The 18,520-nt window shown below is 48.9% G+C and overlaps 1 protein-coding gene across 1 annotated transcript in view; it reads right to left on the bottom strand.

Moving 5' to 3' along the window:
- Nucleotides 1–17,125, bottom strand: part of LOC137883588 (semaphorin-6A-like) — a 29,627-nt gene extending 12,502 nt beyond the window's left edge. The window contains exons 1-5 of the mRNA XM_068725126.1: nucleotides 16,926–17,125; nucleotides 15,976–16,093; nucleotides 5,657–5,717; nucleotides 4,250–4,312; nucleotides 3,513–3,614 (exon numbers count right to left, since the gene is read on the bottom strand). Of these exons, the coding sequence (XP_068581227.1) occupies nucleotides 3,513–3,614; nucleotides 4,250–4,312; nucleotides 5,657–5,717; nucleotides 15,976–16,093; nucleotides 16,926–17,025 (444 nt within the window). The 5' untranslated portion in view covers nucleotides 17,026–17,125. The remainder of the gene's footprint in view (nucleotides 1–3,512; nucleotides 3,615–4,249; nucleotides 4,313–5,656; nucleotides 5,718–15,975; nucleotides 16,094–16,925) is intronic.
- Nucleotides 17,126–18,520: the final 1,395 nt, after the last annotated feature.

The following is an 18,520-nucleotide window of genomic DNA, read 5'->3' as shown; positions in this document are numbered from 1 at the left end:
TGCGCAGCCTTCAACCCATCTACTGTTCAAAAGGTCAAGTGCACAAGTTCACACCTGGGACCAGGAGCCGTTGTGTAAACCAAACAAGGACGCATCTCCCTGGGAGATTAATAGCCGCGGTCCCATTTCTCTGCAACCAGGAAGGAGGAACTCTCTCCCTGACCAGCCTTTACACGAGAGCCTGAAACCAGAGTCTTTGCAGCTGTTTACAGAAATATGATGGGTTTTTTGGAGAAATAGGGGGGGGGGGGGGGGGGGGGGGGGAAGGATGTGAGATGCAACAAAGGTCCCAAGGCCAGAAGCTACCATGTTGCTTTTTTTAATCAACACAGGAAGAACCTCATTTATTTTACCCTTCAACATTCTAGCACGATTGATCTTTTCAAAAACAAGATGGTGAACAAAAATGTGATTATTTATGTACATAAGTGTCAAAACAAGTGTCCTGGCCAATGTGCAATTATCAACTAATGACCTTTCACACAGTTTTTTATTGTCTTTCTTTGGATTGAATATCATTTCCTGTCAGTCTTCTTGAAGAGGCATGTGTGTTTATGACCAATGTGTTCCTCCGTTTGCATTCATCACATCTCACACTTGGCCACACGTGAATTCCCCCAGTCCACCGGAATCAAGCCGAGGACGCTTCACCTGGGACCCGCTGATCTCTCCCCCCCCCCCACCCCCCCCCCCACCCCCCGCGCAGCATCGCCCGGCAACAGGCGGCGAGAAGAAACCGACTGCAGTCGTAGATCAAGCCCAGCTGGATGGGGCGTTTATTATTACAACACAGCAAGGGAGTGACGGAGGGAGAAAGCAACAGAGAGGAAAGATGGCGGAGTGGTGGGAGCGAAGGAGGGAAGGGGGGGGGGGGGGGAGCTCGAGGCTGGCAGGAGAGGAGGGAGAGAGAGGGAGGATGAATAGAAAAAGAGAGGGACTTGGGTGCTGTGCGGTGCCCGGGGGCCGAGGATTGTGCCGTGGCTGCCAAGGTGTCTGTCTGTGTTTCTACTTTTTTTTTTTTTTCTGTGTGTGCATGCATGTGTAAGTCATGTGTCGACACCAGCGCAAGCTGAGGGGCGGTATGAGGAGCTGATGAGCTGATGAGGAGAGCATGTTGGTAGGGTTTGTAACAAAAATGTAAAAAGAAGAGGTAACCGGTCAGGAAAGTGTTTGGAGGAGAAGATGGCACCTCCCCCCACCCACCCCCCCACCCTGTCTCCCTGTCTCCCTTCCACCACCTCTGCTCCCCCCTCCTCCTCCTCCTCCTCGTCCTCCTCCCCTCTCCCGCTCGCCCTCGCAGCGCTGTTGATTAATGTGGGATGAGGCTGGCCCCGAAACAGAAGCTCTTTTCAGTGCTGTCACACTGGGGAGATGGAGAGGCAAACTGTGGCCAAGGTGGATTTAGCCACAAACACACACACACACACACACACACACACACACACACACACACACACACACACACACAATTTTTTTTACCAGGCAGAGTGGATGAGCCCAGCACGCCATCAAAGGTCTGGTATCTGCCCAGAGAGCCTGCCAGCCTGCCTGCAGTACAATGTGTGTGTGTGTGTGTGTGTGTGTGTGTGTGTGTGTGTGTGTGTGTGTGTGTGTGTGTGTGTGTGTGTGTATTTGTGTGCGTGTGTGTGGGTCTGGTGAATTTGTAAAAATGTGTGTTTGCACAGTTGTCAGTATTTGTATGGGTGCATGCACACTTTTGTTTGTTTGCCCCCCCCCCCCCCACACACACACACACACACACACACACACACACACACACATGTGCCCAGGCATTAAATGCCTTCAATATCCTCTCTTGACTGCCTTTACATTCCATTTGAAACTTAGTCATGGCGTATTGATTCAGGTATTCCCAGACTAAAATGGCTATTTCATTCAACCCAAAAATAATTACAGTGTAGTCAGTGTGTGGGCGGAATTACTTTTTTAAGGGAAAGAGCAGTTGGAGGCACATTAATGACTCGCCGAAATACGGAGTCTAATTTGGACCGAGCAAAATTGAAACACGGCAAAACATCTGAATGAAACCGTCAAAGATGTGTCACTTCTCACAAAATGACTAAATCGTTTTCTTAACAAACATTCATCATTCATTTTGAGATTTACATCGCCCGTCAACGTGGCATGCGTTGACTTTTGTGTGTGTGTGTGTGTGTGTGTGTGTGTGTGTGTGTGTGTGTGTGTGTGTGTGTATGTGTATTCACGGCCATTTTCACCCAGCCCTCGCTGTGTTTTACACACACGTCCCATCAACTCCAGCAGAGCGGCAGCAGCAGCATCGGCGCAGTGACAGCTCAAACACAAACCTTGCAACCGTAACCGGAGGGGCTGTAAAAAGCTAACAGCGCCTGATAAATGCGGGGACATAAATTCCGCGTTTCCCCTGCGGGAGAAGTCAGTGAATTGAAAGATGTCCACTCTGTGTGCGTAGCATGCCAAAACCACGCGGGCAACGCCGACGAGGCGTCTTGTTTCTCCGGTAAACGGATCTAAACTGCGAGATATTTCCCCCGACAACAATAACAACCTTCAGGCCAGAACCTTTGTTTCTGTTTTCAGCACTTTTCAGGCGTTAACTTGCGCCTCAAAGTTAAGCTTATCCGCTTCCAGTGGCATGTTAACGCTAGGGTCAGCCCAGCCGCCGCGGCTTGAGCTAAGATTTGCTCAACGCGATGACAATGCATCAGAAAACATCACTTTTACGTCTGTAGGGGAAGTAAAAAAAGAATGGGGACATTTTCAGTCTGAAGGCATGGCCCATCTGCTTTTTATGTCTGCCTTTCCATCTGCCTCTATGCCTTAACATTTTCTCGATTTTTTTTTTTCTTCATTTTTTTTTTTATTTGTCCATCTGCTTCACTGTATGCCAATAACCCCCCCCCCCCCCCCCCCATGTCTTCTTGACATCTTTATTTTTGTCCATCGAGCCAATCTTGACGTCAACCTGCTCTCCTTCTCGCCCCGAGGTCGTCAAAATGCGTCTTCTTCTTCTCCACGAATGCGGGCTGTTTACGGGGGGGGGGGATCGGATTTCAGTGAGTGTGTATGCGGGACGGCGCTCCAGGTAGTTAGGTTTCTCCGCTTCTAAATCGAGCGTGTCAAAGTACACCTGGAGATAAAGACATAGGAGGAGGGCCTGCTGAGTTGTGAAAGTCATCCGTCTATGTCCATCGCTTCATCGCTCCACCACCCCCCCCACCCCACCACCCCCACCTTCTAAACTCCTGCATGCTTGGGGTTGCGTGTGAAAAATATCTGTGTGACAGAAGGAAGAATGAATAGAGAGGCAGAGGAGAAAAAAAGAGAGGCGTTTTAAGAGACTACATGCACACATGTGTAACAAAGGCCTGCCTTTGGGCTCTCAAAAGGGCAGAGAGCGCCACACAGCTGTTCTTACATGTGTGTGTGGGTGTGTGTGTGTGTGTGTGTGTGTGTGGGTGTGTGGGTGTGGGTGTGTGTGTGTGTGTGTGTGTGTGTGCGTGTGCACGTACCTTGTAGGTCCGACAGGAGGGGTTGAAAGCGTTTGTCCCGCACACGAACAAGGCGTCGTCATTTTGCTGCAGGAGGACTTTGATGAAATTGTGACACTCATCCTTTTGGGGACGGGGGACGGGGGACGGGGGACGGAAAGAGACATAAGTCATGAGACTCCAGCGTCTTTTATAAGAGACACTTTCGCGCTAAAAGCAGATTTTTTTTTTTTTAAAACAAGGGCCTCCTTTCTTTCTTTCTTTTGAAGTACAGCATGCGGCGCTCCACAGGCAAGTGGGAGGCATGGGGAAACAAACATCAAGCGCGTAATCGTGAAATGTAACGTTTCCTCACGGTGCATTAATGAAATCTTTATTCATTTTCACAGTTTTGTTAGAAGGTGCGGCAACTCCAGAGAAAACACAATTGCGCTGCTATTTGATAAGAAGATTGTCATTGATATGAAGGTAATATGAGCTGCAGGGAGTGTGTTATTAAACCTCCATGTCTGTTCATGTGTGTGTGTGTGTGTGTGTGTGTGTGTGTGTGTGTGTGTGTGCGTGCGTGGGTGAGAGAAACAGAGAGACTGTGAGAAAGTGACGTCTGTTACAGCGTCTCTGCATTGTATAATGTGTGAGCTTTGTGAAGGAATAGGGTGACATTTGTTCTATAAATGAAGTTAGGGAGAAAGCACAGAGGTGTCTCTGTGTGTGTGTGTGTGTGTGTGTGTGTGTGTGTGTGTGTGTGTTTTCTCTACCTTATGTTTCCCTTTCATTCTGCAAGTGTCCACATCTGCTTGTCTGGACTTCCATGTCATTTTCTGGAGAAAGAAAAAAAAAAATAAGATTAAAAAAAAAAAACCAGAAGGCACCACAGAGTTCAATAACCAATCCATACTGGGATCAATAATCATCATCTGAGATTCTCCGCCATTGATTCCCCTAATGAGGCACCTGCTCTGAGGTGAACTTTGTTCTTAAGCGCTGACTGGAGATTAGTTTACCTCCTTGAACTTCTAATTCGCTAACAGGGGAGGAGGAAATACGATACTGACCCCGGATCAGAGCCGAGTCTGTCCAAGGACAAGATCCCGCCTCGGAGCTGAGAGCTCATTTCTGTGGATTGATAGGCTGGCCATCCTTGTGCGCACACACACACACACACACACACTGCCTTGGCCTGCAGGTCAGCGCTAGCCAATACCTGCCAGTCCGCTACAAACACACATATATACACGGCCTCTTTCATTGTCACACACACTTATCAGTCAGTGCTAAGTTATATCTGGCAACCCCTCCCCCCCACCCCTCCCCCCCGTGTCACATGAGGGTCAGCGCCGATCTGGCGGTTCAGCATGCACCCGGCGCTGTCGTAGAAGACGTTTGCAGCTCGGCCGCTGATTAAAGACCCCTCAGTCGTCAATCAATCCACGCGTCTCCCATCGGCCTTTCATCTGCAGCCCGCTCTCATTAAGACCCCACTCGCCGGGGCTTTGACATTGAAGTGGATGAGGTGGAGGGTAGGCGGCTTGTTGCACACACCGCAGCGGTCTTGTCTGAATTCTGTTGGCATGCATTACGTCGAGAGGACAAAATTATGCCGGCGAGGAGTGGCGGCGTTGGAATGGAGAGCGGGTTATTACTGCTGAGGGGCCTATGTAAATATGAGGCGCTTTCTGAATAATCAGGAAACAATACAATGAGACCTCCATCCTTTTACCACGTCTTCCTCGCAATCCTCCCCGCAATTCATCTCCTCTTACCCTCTGCTTTTTTTTTTGTGTCCCTCTCTCTTTCCTCCCCCCACTTCCTCCTCCGTCCTCCCGGCTTCCGTTACACACCCATCAGCCCTTCTTCCACCGTCCCACTGACGAGCGCGGATGACGCAGTTCGGTTCGCCGGCTGATTGATTGGATAATCTTCTCAACGGGGTCAGCGCGGGCGGCGAGCTTGGCAGGCTCGCGCCGGTGAGTGGGTGAGTAGGACTGCTGGCGGTCACACGCACACGCGCACACACACACACGCACACACACACACACACATACACACGTGTGCGGCGTGCGCACACAAACACCTAGTGGCACCCAGGAGGCGAGTCATTAGGGGTTACGTGGTCGATCACGCTGAGAACAGCTCGTCCTCAGAGAGACGGACGTCTCACTCACCTTACTGAAAAAGATCTCGTCACTATTGGCAGTGTCCGTGTCCACCGTGTATATGTGATCCCTGCGAGGGAGGGAGGGAGGGAGAAAGGAGGGAGGGAGGGAGAGATGAGAAGATAAGAGTCAAGACAGCAGCAGACAGTCAAAAGAATTCAACAAACAATAAATCCATTTCTTTTTCTCCCCTCTGCTTCCCCCCCCCCCCCCCCCCCCCCCCCCCCCCCCCGCGGGCAGAAAACAACGTCAGAAAAAAAAGGAGGCTTTGTATAAACTTTGTTCGAACTTCAAAAAAAAAATGACAATAAACAAAAGGAGGCCAGAGCTATTTGCTCTGTCAGACAGAAACAGTCAACAAAGGTTTAGAGCGCTGTGGCGCAGGCCTGGGGACAAAAGCCTCTTTGTCCACAGAGAAAGGTCCTGAGGGGGGGGGTGAGGGGGGGGGGGAGGGAGGGAGGAGGGGAAGGGCTGAGACGGGAGGTGCCAAGTCACTCAGAGCTGTTCAGGTCAATTAAGCCTAGTGTTTGAGCCACAGGAAATCTATACCAACACTCATTATGGCTCAGACAAGAAGACGTGTGTGTGTGTGTGTGTGTGTGTGTGTGTGTGTGTGTGTGTGTGTGTGTGTGTGTGTGTGTGTGTGTGCGCCGACCGGTGAAATATACAGACTTCTCCTGTGTTACACACAGTTACATATGGAAGACATAAAACCCCACAAGGGTTAACCGCCTCCCCGACAGACGGGCCCGGCTGGTGGGCCCTGGCGCGTATAGCTGCACCTACTTACCCGCCGAGAGTTAAAAGGGTGCAGACAGGGGAGCGAGGGGAGGGTACGACTATCGTAGGAGAAGGTATGAGCGGACGAGAGATAATAAAGAGAAAGGGGGGGGGGGGGGCGGGGGATTTACCTCGTTTTCGAAAGGAGCGCACCAAAAGGTGACCGCGCCAAGCGATGTAACCGCTTTAATTTGTCGGAGATTAGCCGCTGAACGTGTTTTTAATCAAAGTGTGCAACAGTGGCGTCGTCAGACTCGCAGCTTAATTACGTTTCCAGCTCCCTAACCTGCGCTCAGCCAGCCCGCTCTGCCTCGCTCTCTCATTAACTCAATCTAATAAAGTCTTTGGAGGAACAGGCATCTCTGAAATGAATCCACTTATATCGCTTTCCTGGGGGCCACCGTCATCTCCTCCAGGATACAAGAAAAAATAAAAAAAAAAACACACAAGTCTACTGTACATTATCAGCTGCGACGCCCAAATTGAATAATTAATCTTGGAGAGCAGGTTGAACTTGAGCAAACAGCGCATGCGTTCTCAGCGGGGAAGAGGACGCATTTCAGGTGAGTGAAATTCGTGCTTTTGGTTTTGGTTTTGGTTTTGAGTCACTTGTTTCCAGGTCTGCCCTACAGTCTCATCACACAACTCCTCTACGTCACATTGTGCTTCATTCACCTCACTGCTGTCAGCTACCTCGCCACGGTGCGGTCACGTGACTTATGCTAAGTACATTCAACGCTAGATGACAAAGAACCCTTCAACAGATATACAGATGAACATTTACATCATTTTGCATTCATGTTAAAATCTAATTTGACATGCCAATCCATAAAAGGGTCAAATGTTGAATATAGATTTTTAAACACAAAGCGGCGACTTCTGTATTCTTTTCAAAGCGCAGTGTATTGTTCTTTTAAAAAAAAAAAAAATAATTCATGTTCTATGAAATCCATTGAAATAATGTAACATTCAGTCAGGAAAGGAGAGGAGGAAAGGAGAGGAGGTCAGCTTCAGGTCGCTGAGATGCACGCCGCGTCCTTCCTAGATTCAACTTCTCGTTGTCGAAGCGAACGCCGCACGCCGAGTGTCGCCGTGACGTCTGCCGACTCTGTTTTTCATTAAGGCGCTCTGGTCGCTCCACCGTTTCACTTACTCTGGTCTAATTGGTCTGGATTGAGTTTCCAGGGCTCCTGAATGGCCCCCCCTGTTTTTAGTGTTTCTTTCACCTTGCTGCCACGGTAACAGGAAACAACCAACATGTGGCTACAGTAAATGTGGTTATTAAAATGGCAGCTGTGATTTAAAATCCACAGCATCGCATTTAAGACAGAGGGGAGACAGAGAAGAAGACACATTGAACAGAAGAGACGGTTGATTGTTATCATGTTCAGCTACGTCTCCTAAAGTTCACCGGCTCGTTAAATGAACTTCATTTATATCTTTGTGTTTAAAACTCCAACTTTATATTAAAAAAAGACAAAACTAAATCAAAAGCTATTAAATCAGAGGATTACTTGGTGGATTTAGTGTAACCCCGTGGGTTATTTTACTGCCTACAATTTATAAAACAGCCCATGAGTAATACGCAATCGACTGCTCCGTAATTCTGGACAGTAACCGTCCCGGTTATGCGTCTCTCAGTCCCGCCGCTGACAGCGTCCTCGGGGGCCCAGTTTTTTTTTTTTGTGTGTTTTTTTTTTTTAGGGTTTCCAGCTGAGATTAGAACGAGCCGAGCGATGAGGCGTCCCTCAAACATCCTGACTGGAGTTGGAGAAGGACAATGGAGCGGCTGTGTCTGTGTCAACACCAGCTCTCTAAACACACACACATGTGCATGGAGAACACCCCCCCACCCCCCCCCTCTTCCTTTTTACCCCAACATGCTCACACAAACACACACACATGCACCCTTTCCCCTTCTTCCCCACTGCACCTGAACTCATACTACGACACATTCTGAGTCACGGCGTTACAACCCGGCCGTGACGAGGAGAAGACAGGGACTACACTGGTGCTATTGTACGTTGTGGACCATTAAACTACAAAACGCAGTCGAGGTAACATCATTGCGGACCATTTTTTCCGAAGGCAAACTTGAACTCTTAGAATTGATTTCCAAGCCTCCAGGAAGCCGGCGGTTTCCGTTTTAATTAATAACCAGTGAAAATCAACTTGCAGGGTTGGAAAGCTGCTTGAAACAAGTGATCCATTCAGAGCTGTGATCTGACATGTGACGTCCAAAAAAAGCTTTGCTTTCACAAACTATTGGAGTTATTGGGGTAATACAATTTATTTTTGTTATCGATTAATCTGCCCATAATGTTCTTGATTAATCGTTTAACTAATTAACTAATTACTACCGCCAGCCTGATATTTGTGCCGGATGAATTGCTAAAACTTTCCAAACCTTTGGAGAGAGAAAGTATAAAGCACGTTTACAGAGTTGCGTGTTGAACGACAACTTGTTCCAAAAGGACGTGACAAAGAATAACCAAACATGCTGGAGATGATGTGAGTTTGCTGTGAGTTTTTCTCTTTAGAAGACAGGCCTCCTACTGACCTAGCAGCCTACGGCCGAGGTCAGATTTCAAGACAGTTGCCAGCTGAGAATAGTTCAGACTAAACAACTGGTCTGAGTGAAAGCTGCCGTCCTGTTGGGGGGTACTGATCCAACCTAACTCTAACACGCAAACCGCACTGCTTCCGAGCAGCTCGGTGTGAATATGAAAATAGGTGCTTCTACTCTTTATTGTTTCCTAGAGGAGTGGAATCAAATTTACATTACAGATGTTACACATTTACATCTCACTTGTAAAATTATTTATGAGACTGAAAAAACGTTGTAGTCGTGTTCTTCCACTTCGTTTGAGACGTTTTTTTGGACTCACCCAAGCATTTCGGATCAGGTAAATGCCTCTGAGTAAAGTTATGTAATAACTCAGGAAGTGCAGATCAAGACGATGCTCTGCATTTCTGTGAGCAGCAGTAATTGTAAGTGCCAGGTCATTTATTCTTTTCCTCTTCGCCATTACTTTAACCCCCTCTTTCGTCAGACCGGGTCCATCAGAATGATCAGGAATGATTAGAAAGCTCTTGTCTGTATCTTAAAGCCATCCACACTACATCATAAATAAAGCCTGTATTTGTTAATATCTCGGCATGTCCAGTCAGAATGTATCTAGCGTGGCTCAGGCCTGAAAACTTGGACGCTTTCCACAAGTGACTCCATTTACCGAAATCCACCGAGGGACGTTTTTTTTTTTTCTGCCTGTCGCTCTCTTTCCTATCATTTCCTCACTCTCGACTGTAAACTATGAGTCAAACATGCCCCGAGGACGGCACGGTGTTTTTACGCAAAACAGAAAAGGGAAAAAAAAAAAAAACACCGTGAGATTCTGGGGGAAAAAAAAAAACACGAAATAACAGAAGCCTTTGACGAGCGACGAACCCAGGACCTCGGTTGGGGGCGTCGCGTTTCCCCGAAACTCAGCGACAAAAAAAAACAAAAACTGTGCGAGTGGGGCGGAAGGTATGCAAATATCCTCTTGGACACAATCGTGGAGTCACTGTAAAAGGATGAGCCCAGACGGAGAGAAAGGGCTGAATGGTCAGAGGCAAGACAGTGGACCCAACTGAGCGCGGGGCGAGAGTGCGAGATGGAGTGGCATAGAAGGTCTCCGTCGGACATGACATGTAGCCATGCGTGGTCCACGAGAACAACCGGGCCTTTGTGTTGGAAGAATGTCGTTTTCATAACGGCGCATTTCTTTCCGCGGCGACGGCCGGCCCGGCCCGGTCCGTCTGCTGGGGCCTTTGTCAAACTATCTTGTGAGGGGGAAAAAAAAAAAAGAGAAGGAACGCGATTAGCATGCAGCCCGCACCTTTATGGCCGATGCACCGCCCCTCTTTTCCCGCACGCTAAATGCCTGAACGTCCGCCCTCCTCTCCACCATATTCCTCTCTCTACATAACCGGATCACGGGCGGTATGAGGAGGGTCCATTGTGCATTGTTTTTGGCTTTCTCCTGGTTCAAATCCTCTTCACAAAGTGGATGGAGAAGGGGGGGGGGTGTGGGTTGGGGGACCGGGGAAGCCAGCAGGCACCTTCAGGCTATGTGTGTGTGTGTGTGTGTGTGTGGGGGGGGGGGTTCTGAATGGGCCGAGGGCACCGAGGGGCCCTCACTGATGCGGTGGCATGAAATACAACAAGCCAGAGTTCACCCCCCCCCCCCCCCGAGCTGAGGCAGGTTGTTCTTTTCGAAGGTTGAGGTTCTCATTATGGGTTTTCTACATTCTCTCCGCATCTCCTTTTTGTGGCTGTGTGTGTGTGTGTATCCAAGTAGATGTGTGTTTTTGTGTGTGTGTGTGTGTGTGTGTGTGTGTGTGTGTGTCTGGGTCAGTGGGGTGAGGTGCATGTTTTCAGCTCGCACACTTAGGCGCAGTTAGGCAGGCACGCATTACCATCTGCATAAAAGATGCGGCGTATTTTACATTTATCGATTTGAATTTCTCAAACCATGTTCCACCACATCTCCAGGCGAGAAAGTACGGGAATTAGCCATTCATGCTATCCAGTTAACTTAATAACACAAATTGTGCTAATGAATGAATTATGTGCACACCAACTGAGAGAACATGCCCTTAATCAATCTTCCTAACATTTTACCATAATGTCCTGTTAACACACAGACAACAACATGTAAACTCTACTTCCTGCCCTTACAATCACTGCTAATTGAAGAACCTGAATTACTATTTCCAGCCTCTGTATACTTTTTTTCTGACTTGTAGTTCAGGTGATTGCGTCCGCTGGAGCGGCGAGCTTTTGTCTCAGAGTGCGGACGTGGCTGGATGTCGCTGGTGCTGCGAGCGCAGGGAGAGGAGGCGACCGTGTAATCCCGGTCATTAGTGGGTTTTAACAGGATTTGGTGCCTGCTACAATAATGGAGACTCCAGTGGCCTCCGCTGCGAGACCTAAAGAGACCCGACAGGGAAGAGCCGTGGCCACAGAGGCACGACTGTTCCGGAGGACTCGACGGAGGGAAGGTAATCTGGATTTCTGAGCCCGTGTGTGTGTGGGTGTGTGTGTGTGTGTGTGTGTTTGCGCGTCTTTGTGTGGATGTTTGTGTCTCTGTGTGAGTGCGGCCACAAATTTTGGGTCCCTCCACTCTCACACTGTCTAACCCCCCCCCGCCCCCCACCTCCCCTCCCAACACACACACACACACACACACACACACACACACACACACACACACACACACATTCTATCTCTGGTTCCCATGCTTCCCAGCCTCATAGAGGGGTGTAAACAGAGTGCAGTCGGCGTTACCATGGTGAAAGCCGACTGAGGGCCGAGAATGGCGACTATGCTCCGCATGTGGAGAGACCTGGGGCATGCTCGCTAGGGCAGGCTATACAGTAACACATTCACACACACACACACACACACACACACACACACATGCGCAATTACGTACGGAGTGTCTCTTCTCCTCGTGTGCTTAAAGGGAAATTCTAGTTCCATACAACCTTTGGTTTTCATCGAGTCTATCATACTTTGCCGTATAGTTTTTTTTTTAGGGAAATGAGCGAGTATTACCAATATTTCAGGTGCGCTCACCTCCGGCTCCACCTTCAAATAAAGTGGTGGAGATGATCCGATGGGAACTTGTTTACAACCTGTCCTGACTGCTCGACTCCCCCACCAATCTTTACCTAATCTTACTTTGGTACAATGTCTACCCTAACTGATAGAAATCAGTTAGCGAATCAAAACTACAGAAACATGACCCACTTTTGGAGCGTTGGCCTCTTCGGTCGATATTCAAAACTCTAAAAAAAAGAAAAATCTTAAAACTCAAAAGTCACGGCTTGCTGTGGCAACGCCTACACGCCCGCACACTCACACAGAGATACATGTTTTCAGAGATCAGAATGATAAATCCCCCCCCATTGCACTTTGATGAATTCCCCCTGAATGCCCAATATAGTGTATCCTGACCGTGAAATATGGACCGCCGGGGCCGGGATCCTCCTGCGTCCATCTCTCACTGCATCAAAAAACAGTTTATTGCTTTTACCGAACGTGACTCTGCTGCTGAACACCTCCGAACACGCGTGACGGCAGAGACCCGCATAAAGCACCCGAGCTCGTGCGCGGATTTTTTTTTATGTTTTCATCGGCCGCACTTTAATACACATCATGTCTCAGTTCGTCGTGGACATAATGTGCAGCTGATTGCCACCATAAAAAAAAAAAAAAGAAAAAAAAAGAAAAAAAGTATGAAACAGCAGCTGAACATGAGCCGACTGAGCTGAATCTCTGGTTCATCTATGACTTCACAAACAAAACCCCTCTTAGCGCGGCTTCACGAGCGTGTTCTCTGTGTGCGACCGCGTCTTGTGCGGAGAGCGCTTCTGTTATGCATCCGTCTTCTTAAGAGCGGAGATATTTGATGAAAAGTGAAAGAATCCAACGCCTCGTCTTGTTAAAACTGAACAAACAAGAGGGGCTTTTTTTTTTCTTTTTTTTTTTTTTGATCGCCTGCATATGAAAAGACGTCTGTCTGATGTCTGATCGGGCTGTGCTGTTCCTCTGGATAAAGCACCTGATGGAAACTGAGTCATGGAATGAGATTCAGAATATTAAAAGGGACGGAAAAAAAAAACTAGCCGTGCGCTGAATTCATAATCGACGCTCAATGTGTGTGAGTCAAAATGGGCTAATGATATTTTACAGATATTGAACAAGCCACGACCTCATCAACAGGGGCCGTTCTCTGCAATGGCTGCCCGCATATACAAATGGCGGAACGCAGCGCCGCGAAAGAGAGCGTCTGATTCCACCAAATCAATACATTACATTCACGGCTCAAAACGCCGAGGATGAATTATCAATCGCTGCATCTGTTGCCGGGTTCCTCCCTTGCCAAAGACTTTGCCTCTTTCCCTCTGTGGATTAAGCCACTTTTGTCTATTTACAATTTCATCAGTTGCTATGTTTGTATGCATCTCACAGCTTAAAACTCTTGTGATTTGATTGCCAGCGAACCCAAACAGGAGCCAGAAGGGACTTAATACACTGAGCAGCCATTCAGAAAACAGGCTGAAACAGTGTTGAGCTTTGGACCGCGTTCACAGTGGCCATCTGCAAGCTGCCGCGCACCAAGAACTGAGGCTCACTGGTCTAGAGGCATGATGGCAAAGCTGTGAGATGCTGGCCCCAGAATAAACAAGTCATTTGATTGGACAACAGTCATAAAAGCAACTATTGATGTCGCCTGTTTTTTTTTTTGTTTTTTTTTCTCTGCCTGCAGCATTGTCGGTTGTTTCGTAGCTTGAGACTTGCCAGGGTCGACTGTTGGCCCGCTCTCACATTGATTTCTGAAGTGCTGATTGTCTCCTCTGTTTGCCTTAAACTGCTTTGTCATTCAACTTGTACATGTCTCCATCGATATCCTGTTAGTGACGATGGATCTCTGTGTGCGCTGGCTGTCGTTTGTGCGTCCACGTTATTGACTCCAACGTCTCTCTCTCTCTCTCTCTCTCTGCGTCAGGATCAATGGCGGTCGTTCGGCTCGGTCTGATCCGGGGGCAGCCGTTCCAGTCGCTCCGGAGGGGGGGGGGGGGGGGGGGGGCGCATACCTCGGGCCATGCGGTCAGCATTCCCGTCTGGTTTGAGCGAGTATGCGCGAGTGAGAGCGGGCGCACCAGGTGACCTCGCACGTGCACACACACACAAACGCACGAGCACGCGCCGTAGTATCCGCGGCGACAGGCGCACACCGACACGTGTTCGCCCATCCCCAAAGCACCTCCGCATGCACGCATATCACACTCAAGAAGTGACTTCTAAATCCAAGCGACAACTGGTCGGCATACTAAAGCGGGCAACGCACACCCTCTCTCTCACACACACACACACACACACGCACTCGCACTTACAAACAGTCGCAAACACACCCCTCCAATAAACCCTCTGTCTCATTTCCCTCCCATACCCCTCAGGCCCCTGACACCCCATGTGGAGCAGGTGGGCGACAGGCAGACCAAAGTCTCTGGCGCCCCACCACACACACACACACACACACACACACACACACACACACACACACACACCCACAGAGGCTCACTCGTTCGCTCCGTTGCCTTCGCCACTCTCCACACACCTCCTCTTAATGACCACAGATACGTCAAAAAAAGCTCTGCCACTTAAAGCAGCGGCCTCCCTCAGCCACTTAATTTGACATGCTTGGGAGGAAAACAAAGAAAGACCCCTATTGTGGCTTTTAACAGTATCCAATCAAGCCTGCCACTCAATTAGCCGCGGCCGGCGCAGAACAAACAGAGAAGGATCCATTTTATTAAGAGCGCTTCAGTGCCGCCGCAACGTCACACTGCAGACACATTCAGGAAGCGCATCCGAGGCGGACCTGCCTGTTGATGCTTTGGACGTGAAGCCGACTGTCTTTGCAGAGTCGCTCACTTTGCCGTGAACATTAACAAAAATAACAAATGACAAGAGAGGAGACAGAATCAATATCGGTTCTCCCCGTGTCTCCGGGTGGTATAATTGAGCTACATTATCTCTGAGAGATGAGTCACACGAAATTAAAGAAGAGCCGGTGGAAAACACACATATTGACGGATAGACATGAGGCGATAAAGGCAGGTGACAAACAAGGGGGGGGGGGAAGCAGCCTGGCAGTAAAACAAAGAGTTTTTGTTGGAGTTGATTTGTAAGGGCACCTCTGCTGCCAACAAATAATGTCCAAAACGTCTGTATTATAGCCGTCGCTGTTTATCGACAACACAGAAGGTGCAGTAAGGCTGTCTGCATCCTAAATGTGGATCATATCAAGTCCAAAGTCTTTTCTTTGAAATTAGTGTTTAATTAATCTGTAGTTTCCATCCATACAAGTGCATGTGTGTGTGTGTGTGTGTGTGTGTGTGTGTGTGTGTGTGTGTGTGTGTGTGTGTGTGTGTGTGTGTGTGTGTTTGTTTGTGCGTCTGTCTGGGTGTTTCACAAAAACAGGCCACAAGTCTGCAGGGACGTCATACGAGGTAAAAGGGGGTTTCTGGCAGACTGCAAGCCCAAAATAGAAAACAACAAAAGAGGTAATGAAAGAAACCGCAAAGTGCTTCAAAGTCTCAGCATTTTGCTCCGAATGAGTCCCTCCTGATCCCAGAAATATTTAAAAAAGAAAACAGCACAGCGAGTTGAGTTCGATAGCTCAACTGCAGCCCTCAGCCATCGTCGAGTCAGAACAGGATCACAATCCTCAACTGGCAACAATTGATAAGAATCGTTCATAGCTGCAACTTCAATCAGCAGCTGTAATATGAGAGGATGCGATGACGGATTTAATAATCCTGGTGGACCCGCACTCGCTCAGTTTAATTAATCGTAATCTACGGTGGCTTGTAGAGACGCTCATTCCATAAAGAAAAGCAGTCAAACTCTACTTAGAATGTCTTCTTGAATTGACGTCTCTCTCTGCCATCTCCTCCTCGCTGTGGAGAAAAACGGAGCTCCGGTCACCCACCTGGCGGCGATGTATAGCGTCCTGTTCATGATCATGATGAGCTGGATGTCCAGTTTGTGCCGCTGCGTGTTGTTCCTGCCGGGTTTGTGGCCTACGAACGCCGGGTACTGCTTCGTGTCTGCAAGGAGAGGACAGAAATGAAAGGCCCTGCGTGTGTAGCATTTATAACTGCAGCAACTGTAGTACAGTAAGAACACTTTGCCAAGCCTCTCATGGCTTTTTAGGGTCAAATGTCAATCCGTGTGTTTTTAGCTTGAGAGAAAAAAAAAAAAAAACGCCACCGCAACTGTTGGCGGAGCTTCTCCTCTGACCGTAAATTGTAGGCTGGAACTGCGCTGCGCTGTACCGTGCAATCGCTCTATTGTTGGTGGCTTTGGATGAAAGCTCTCGGTTTTGAACAAACGCTCTGAGAGCGGAGCGGGTCTCCTGGCCAGCAGCGACAGTCCCGGAGAGGGTACAGGACGGGGCAGGACACACGGAGAAACAGAGGGAAACAATGGCTCTATCTTTTACAGCCTGCAAAACAGCGTCTACGCTATCACACACAGCATTAGGAGCCCGACAGAAAAATAGCGGATTATCCTTTGATGTCGGGTGGGCTCCGTTTCAAATGCTGCTTTAAGTCCTTCATTTCAGTGTGTGTGTGTGTGTGTGTGGAGGGCCTATCCTTGGGCGCCAATTTACACTCCGTGCCACCAAAAAGTGCATTCAGTGCAAGCGGGGAGGCGGGGGGGGGGGGGGGGGGTGGCAGAGGAAGCGAGGGTTGAGAGGGATGTGGAGGAGCGAAAGGATAGAGCAAAGTGAGAGAGATACCGAGGAGGGGGATTTGCAAGCGGAAGACACAAAAGGGGGGGAAGAGGGAAAAGAGTGCTGGGAGAGAGCGAGGCAGGACTTTGAAAATGAGAGCAGGGGACAGTGCATGAGAAGTGAAGGGAGACAGATGAACTTACAGTTGCCGTGTGAGATGCTGATAGGCTCGCTGTCCTCGGGGAAGCCCGCCCCGGCTATGTGCAGTAGCGTGAAGTAGAGCAACAAGGCCTCTGACCTCATGGTCGCACCAACGCTGCTGCCGCCGCCGCCGCTGCCGCCGCTGCTGCTGCTGCTGCTGCTGCTGCTGCTGCTGCTGCTGGTCCTCTGCTACAGATCTACCTCAGCCTGCACGAAAAGAGACAGAAGCGGTGGACAAGGGAGGAGAAGGAGGAGATGGAGGAGATGGAGAGGGATGAGGGGGGGAAGGCAGGAAGAAAAAGAAAAAGAAAACAAAGTTTGTCAAACAAATCTGTTTTCACCTGAATGCCTCCTCAATTACTTTCCCTCCGCGGTTCCTGCATTCTTTGTGTGAAACAAAGAAACGCTGAAGCCGGGGGGGGGGGGGGGGTGGAGTAAAGAAAGGAGTTAGCCACACAAATTCAAGTCCACCTGAATTAGCTGTCTTTGCATTTTGCACGGCCCGTTGCAATCTGTCAGAGATATATTTATATATGCATTTTCGATGACTCGAGCGAGGCGAGTTGCGAGCGAAACCGAATTAATTGGATTAGGGTGGTAATATGCGTCATAGATCGATGTCAGTGCAGAGGAGATCTCTGTGCCTCTCTCTCTCTCTCTCCCTCTCTCTCTCTCTCTTAGTGAAGTGGGAGAAGCTCTTGTTGAGATTAACCCTCCTGCAAAGTAGCAGCGGTACCTGGAGATGGAGCGGGGTGGCGAGGCAAGTGCCTAATTTCCCCACTTGTCAGTCTCCTAGAAGAGGGGTAGCAATCCCAACTCCTCCTCCTCCTCCTCCTCCTGCATCAGTACGGCTTCTTAAACTCTCCACTTTACCACAGCTGTGCTTTAAGATCGACTAGCGGGCTCGTACTTTCTTTTCTTTCCTCTTTATCTCATTCCTCATTGCGCTGGCTCTCTACCTTTAACGCCAACTGTTGACTCTCTGTTCTCACTCAATAAGCGTGATGCTGCCTGGAGGGGGGGGGGGGAACCCACCTGGATGTGATTGATTATTTACCTTTAAAACTGTGCTCAACAAGCTTAATTTGCTAATGTAATGTATATGAGCCAACGGAGGTGGGTTTTATAGCAGGTGCCCTACATCGTGTCGATCTAATGTCTCCATCTCACAAACCATGGCAACGGAGCTTTTCCTACTGCGGTTTGAGGCAACAAATTACACCCATAAATCATCCGAGACAATTATTGCGTCTGTAATCTAATCAAGAATAAAGCATTTAATTTGCATAAAGCACTTCTTTTTTTTTCTCCCCCCCCCCAGTTGAAGCTTGCAGGGGTGAGATGTTGCCGGGTAGATAGAGCGAGGGATGCTTCGAGGATGAAGAATTGAATAAAATAGTCGATTTCATTTGCTTCAGTCTGATAAAAGTTGTTTATCCCACGCTGTATTTTCATTCGCCATTGTATGACGGAGGGGGGGGAACGCACGGGGGGGGGGGGGGAGGAAGGAGGGAGAAAGAGAGAGAGGGAATTACTTTCTCTTTTCTTTGTCGTGTCTCCCTCTCTCTCTCTCTCTCTCTCTCTCTCTCTCTCTCCA

This window comes from Cebidichthys violaceus, unplaced genomic scaffold (assembly GCF_023349555.1).
Source record: "Cebidichthys violaceus isolate CVI_PGR_0920_01 unplaced genomic scaffold, fCebVio1.0.p SCAF_333, whole genome shotgun sequence".
Lineage (NCBI taxonomy): Eukaryota > Metazoa > Chordata > Actinopteri > Perciformes > Stichaeidae > Cebidichthys > Cebidichthys violaceus.
This window is presented reverse-complemented; position numbering and strand designations above follow the sequence as displayed.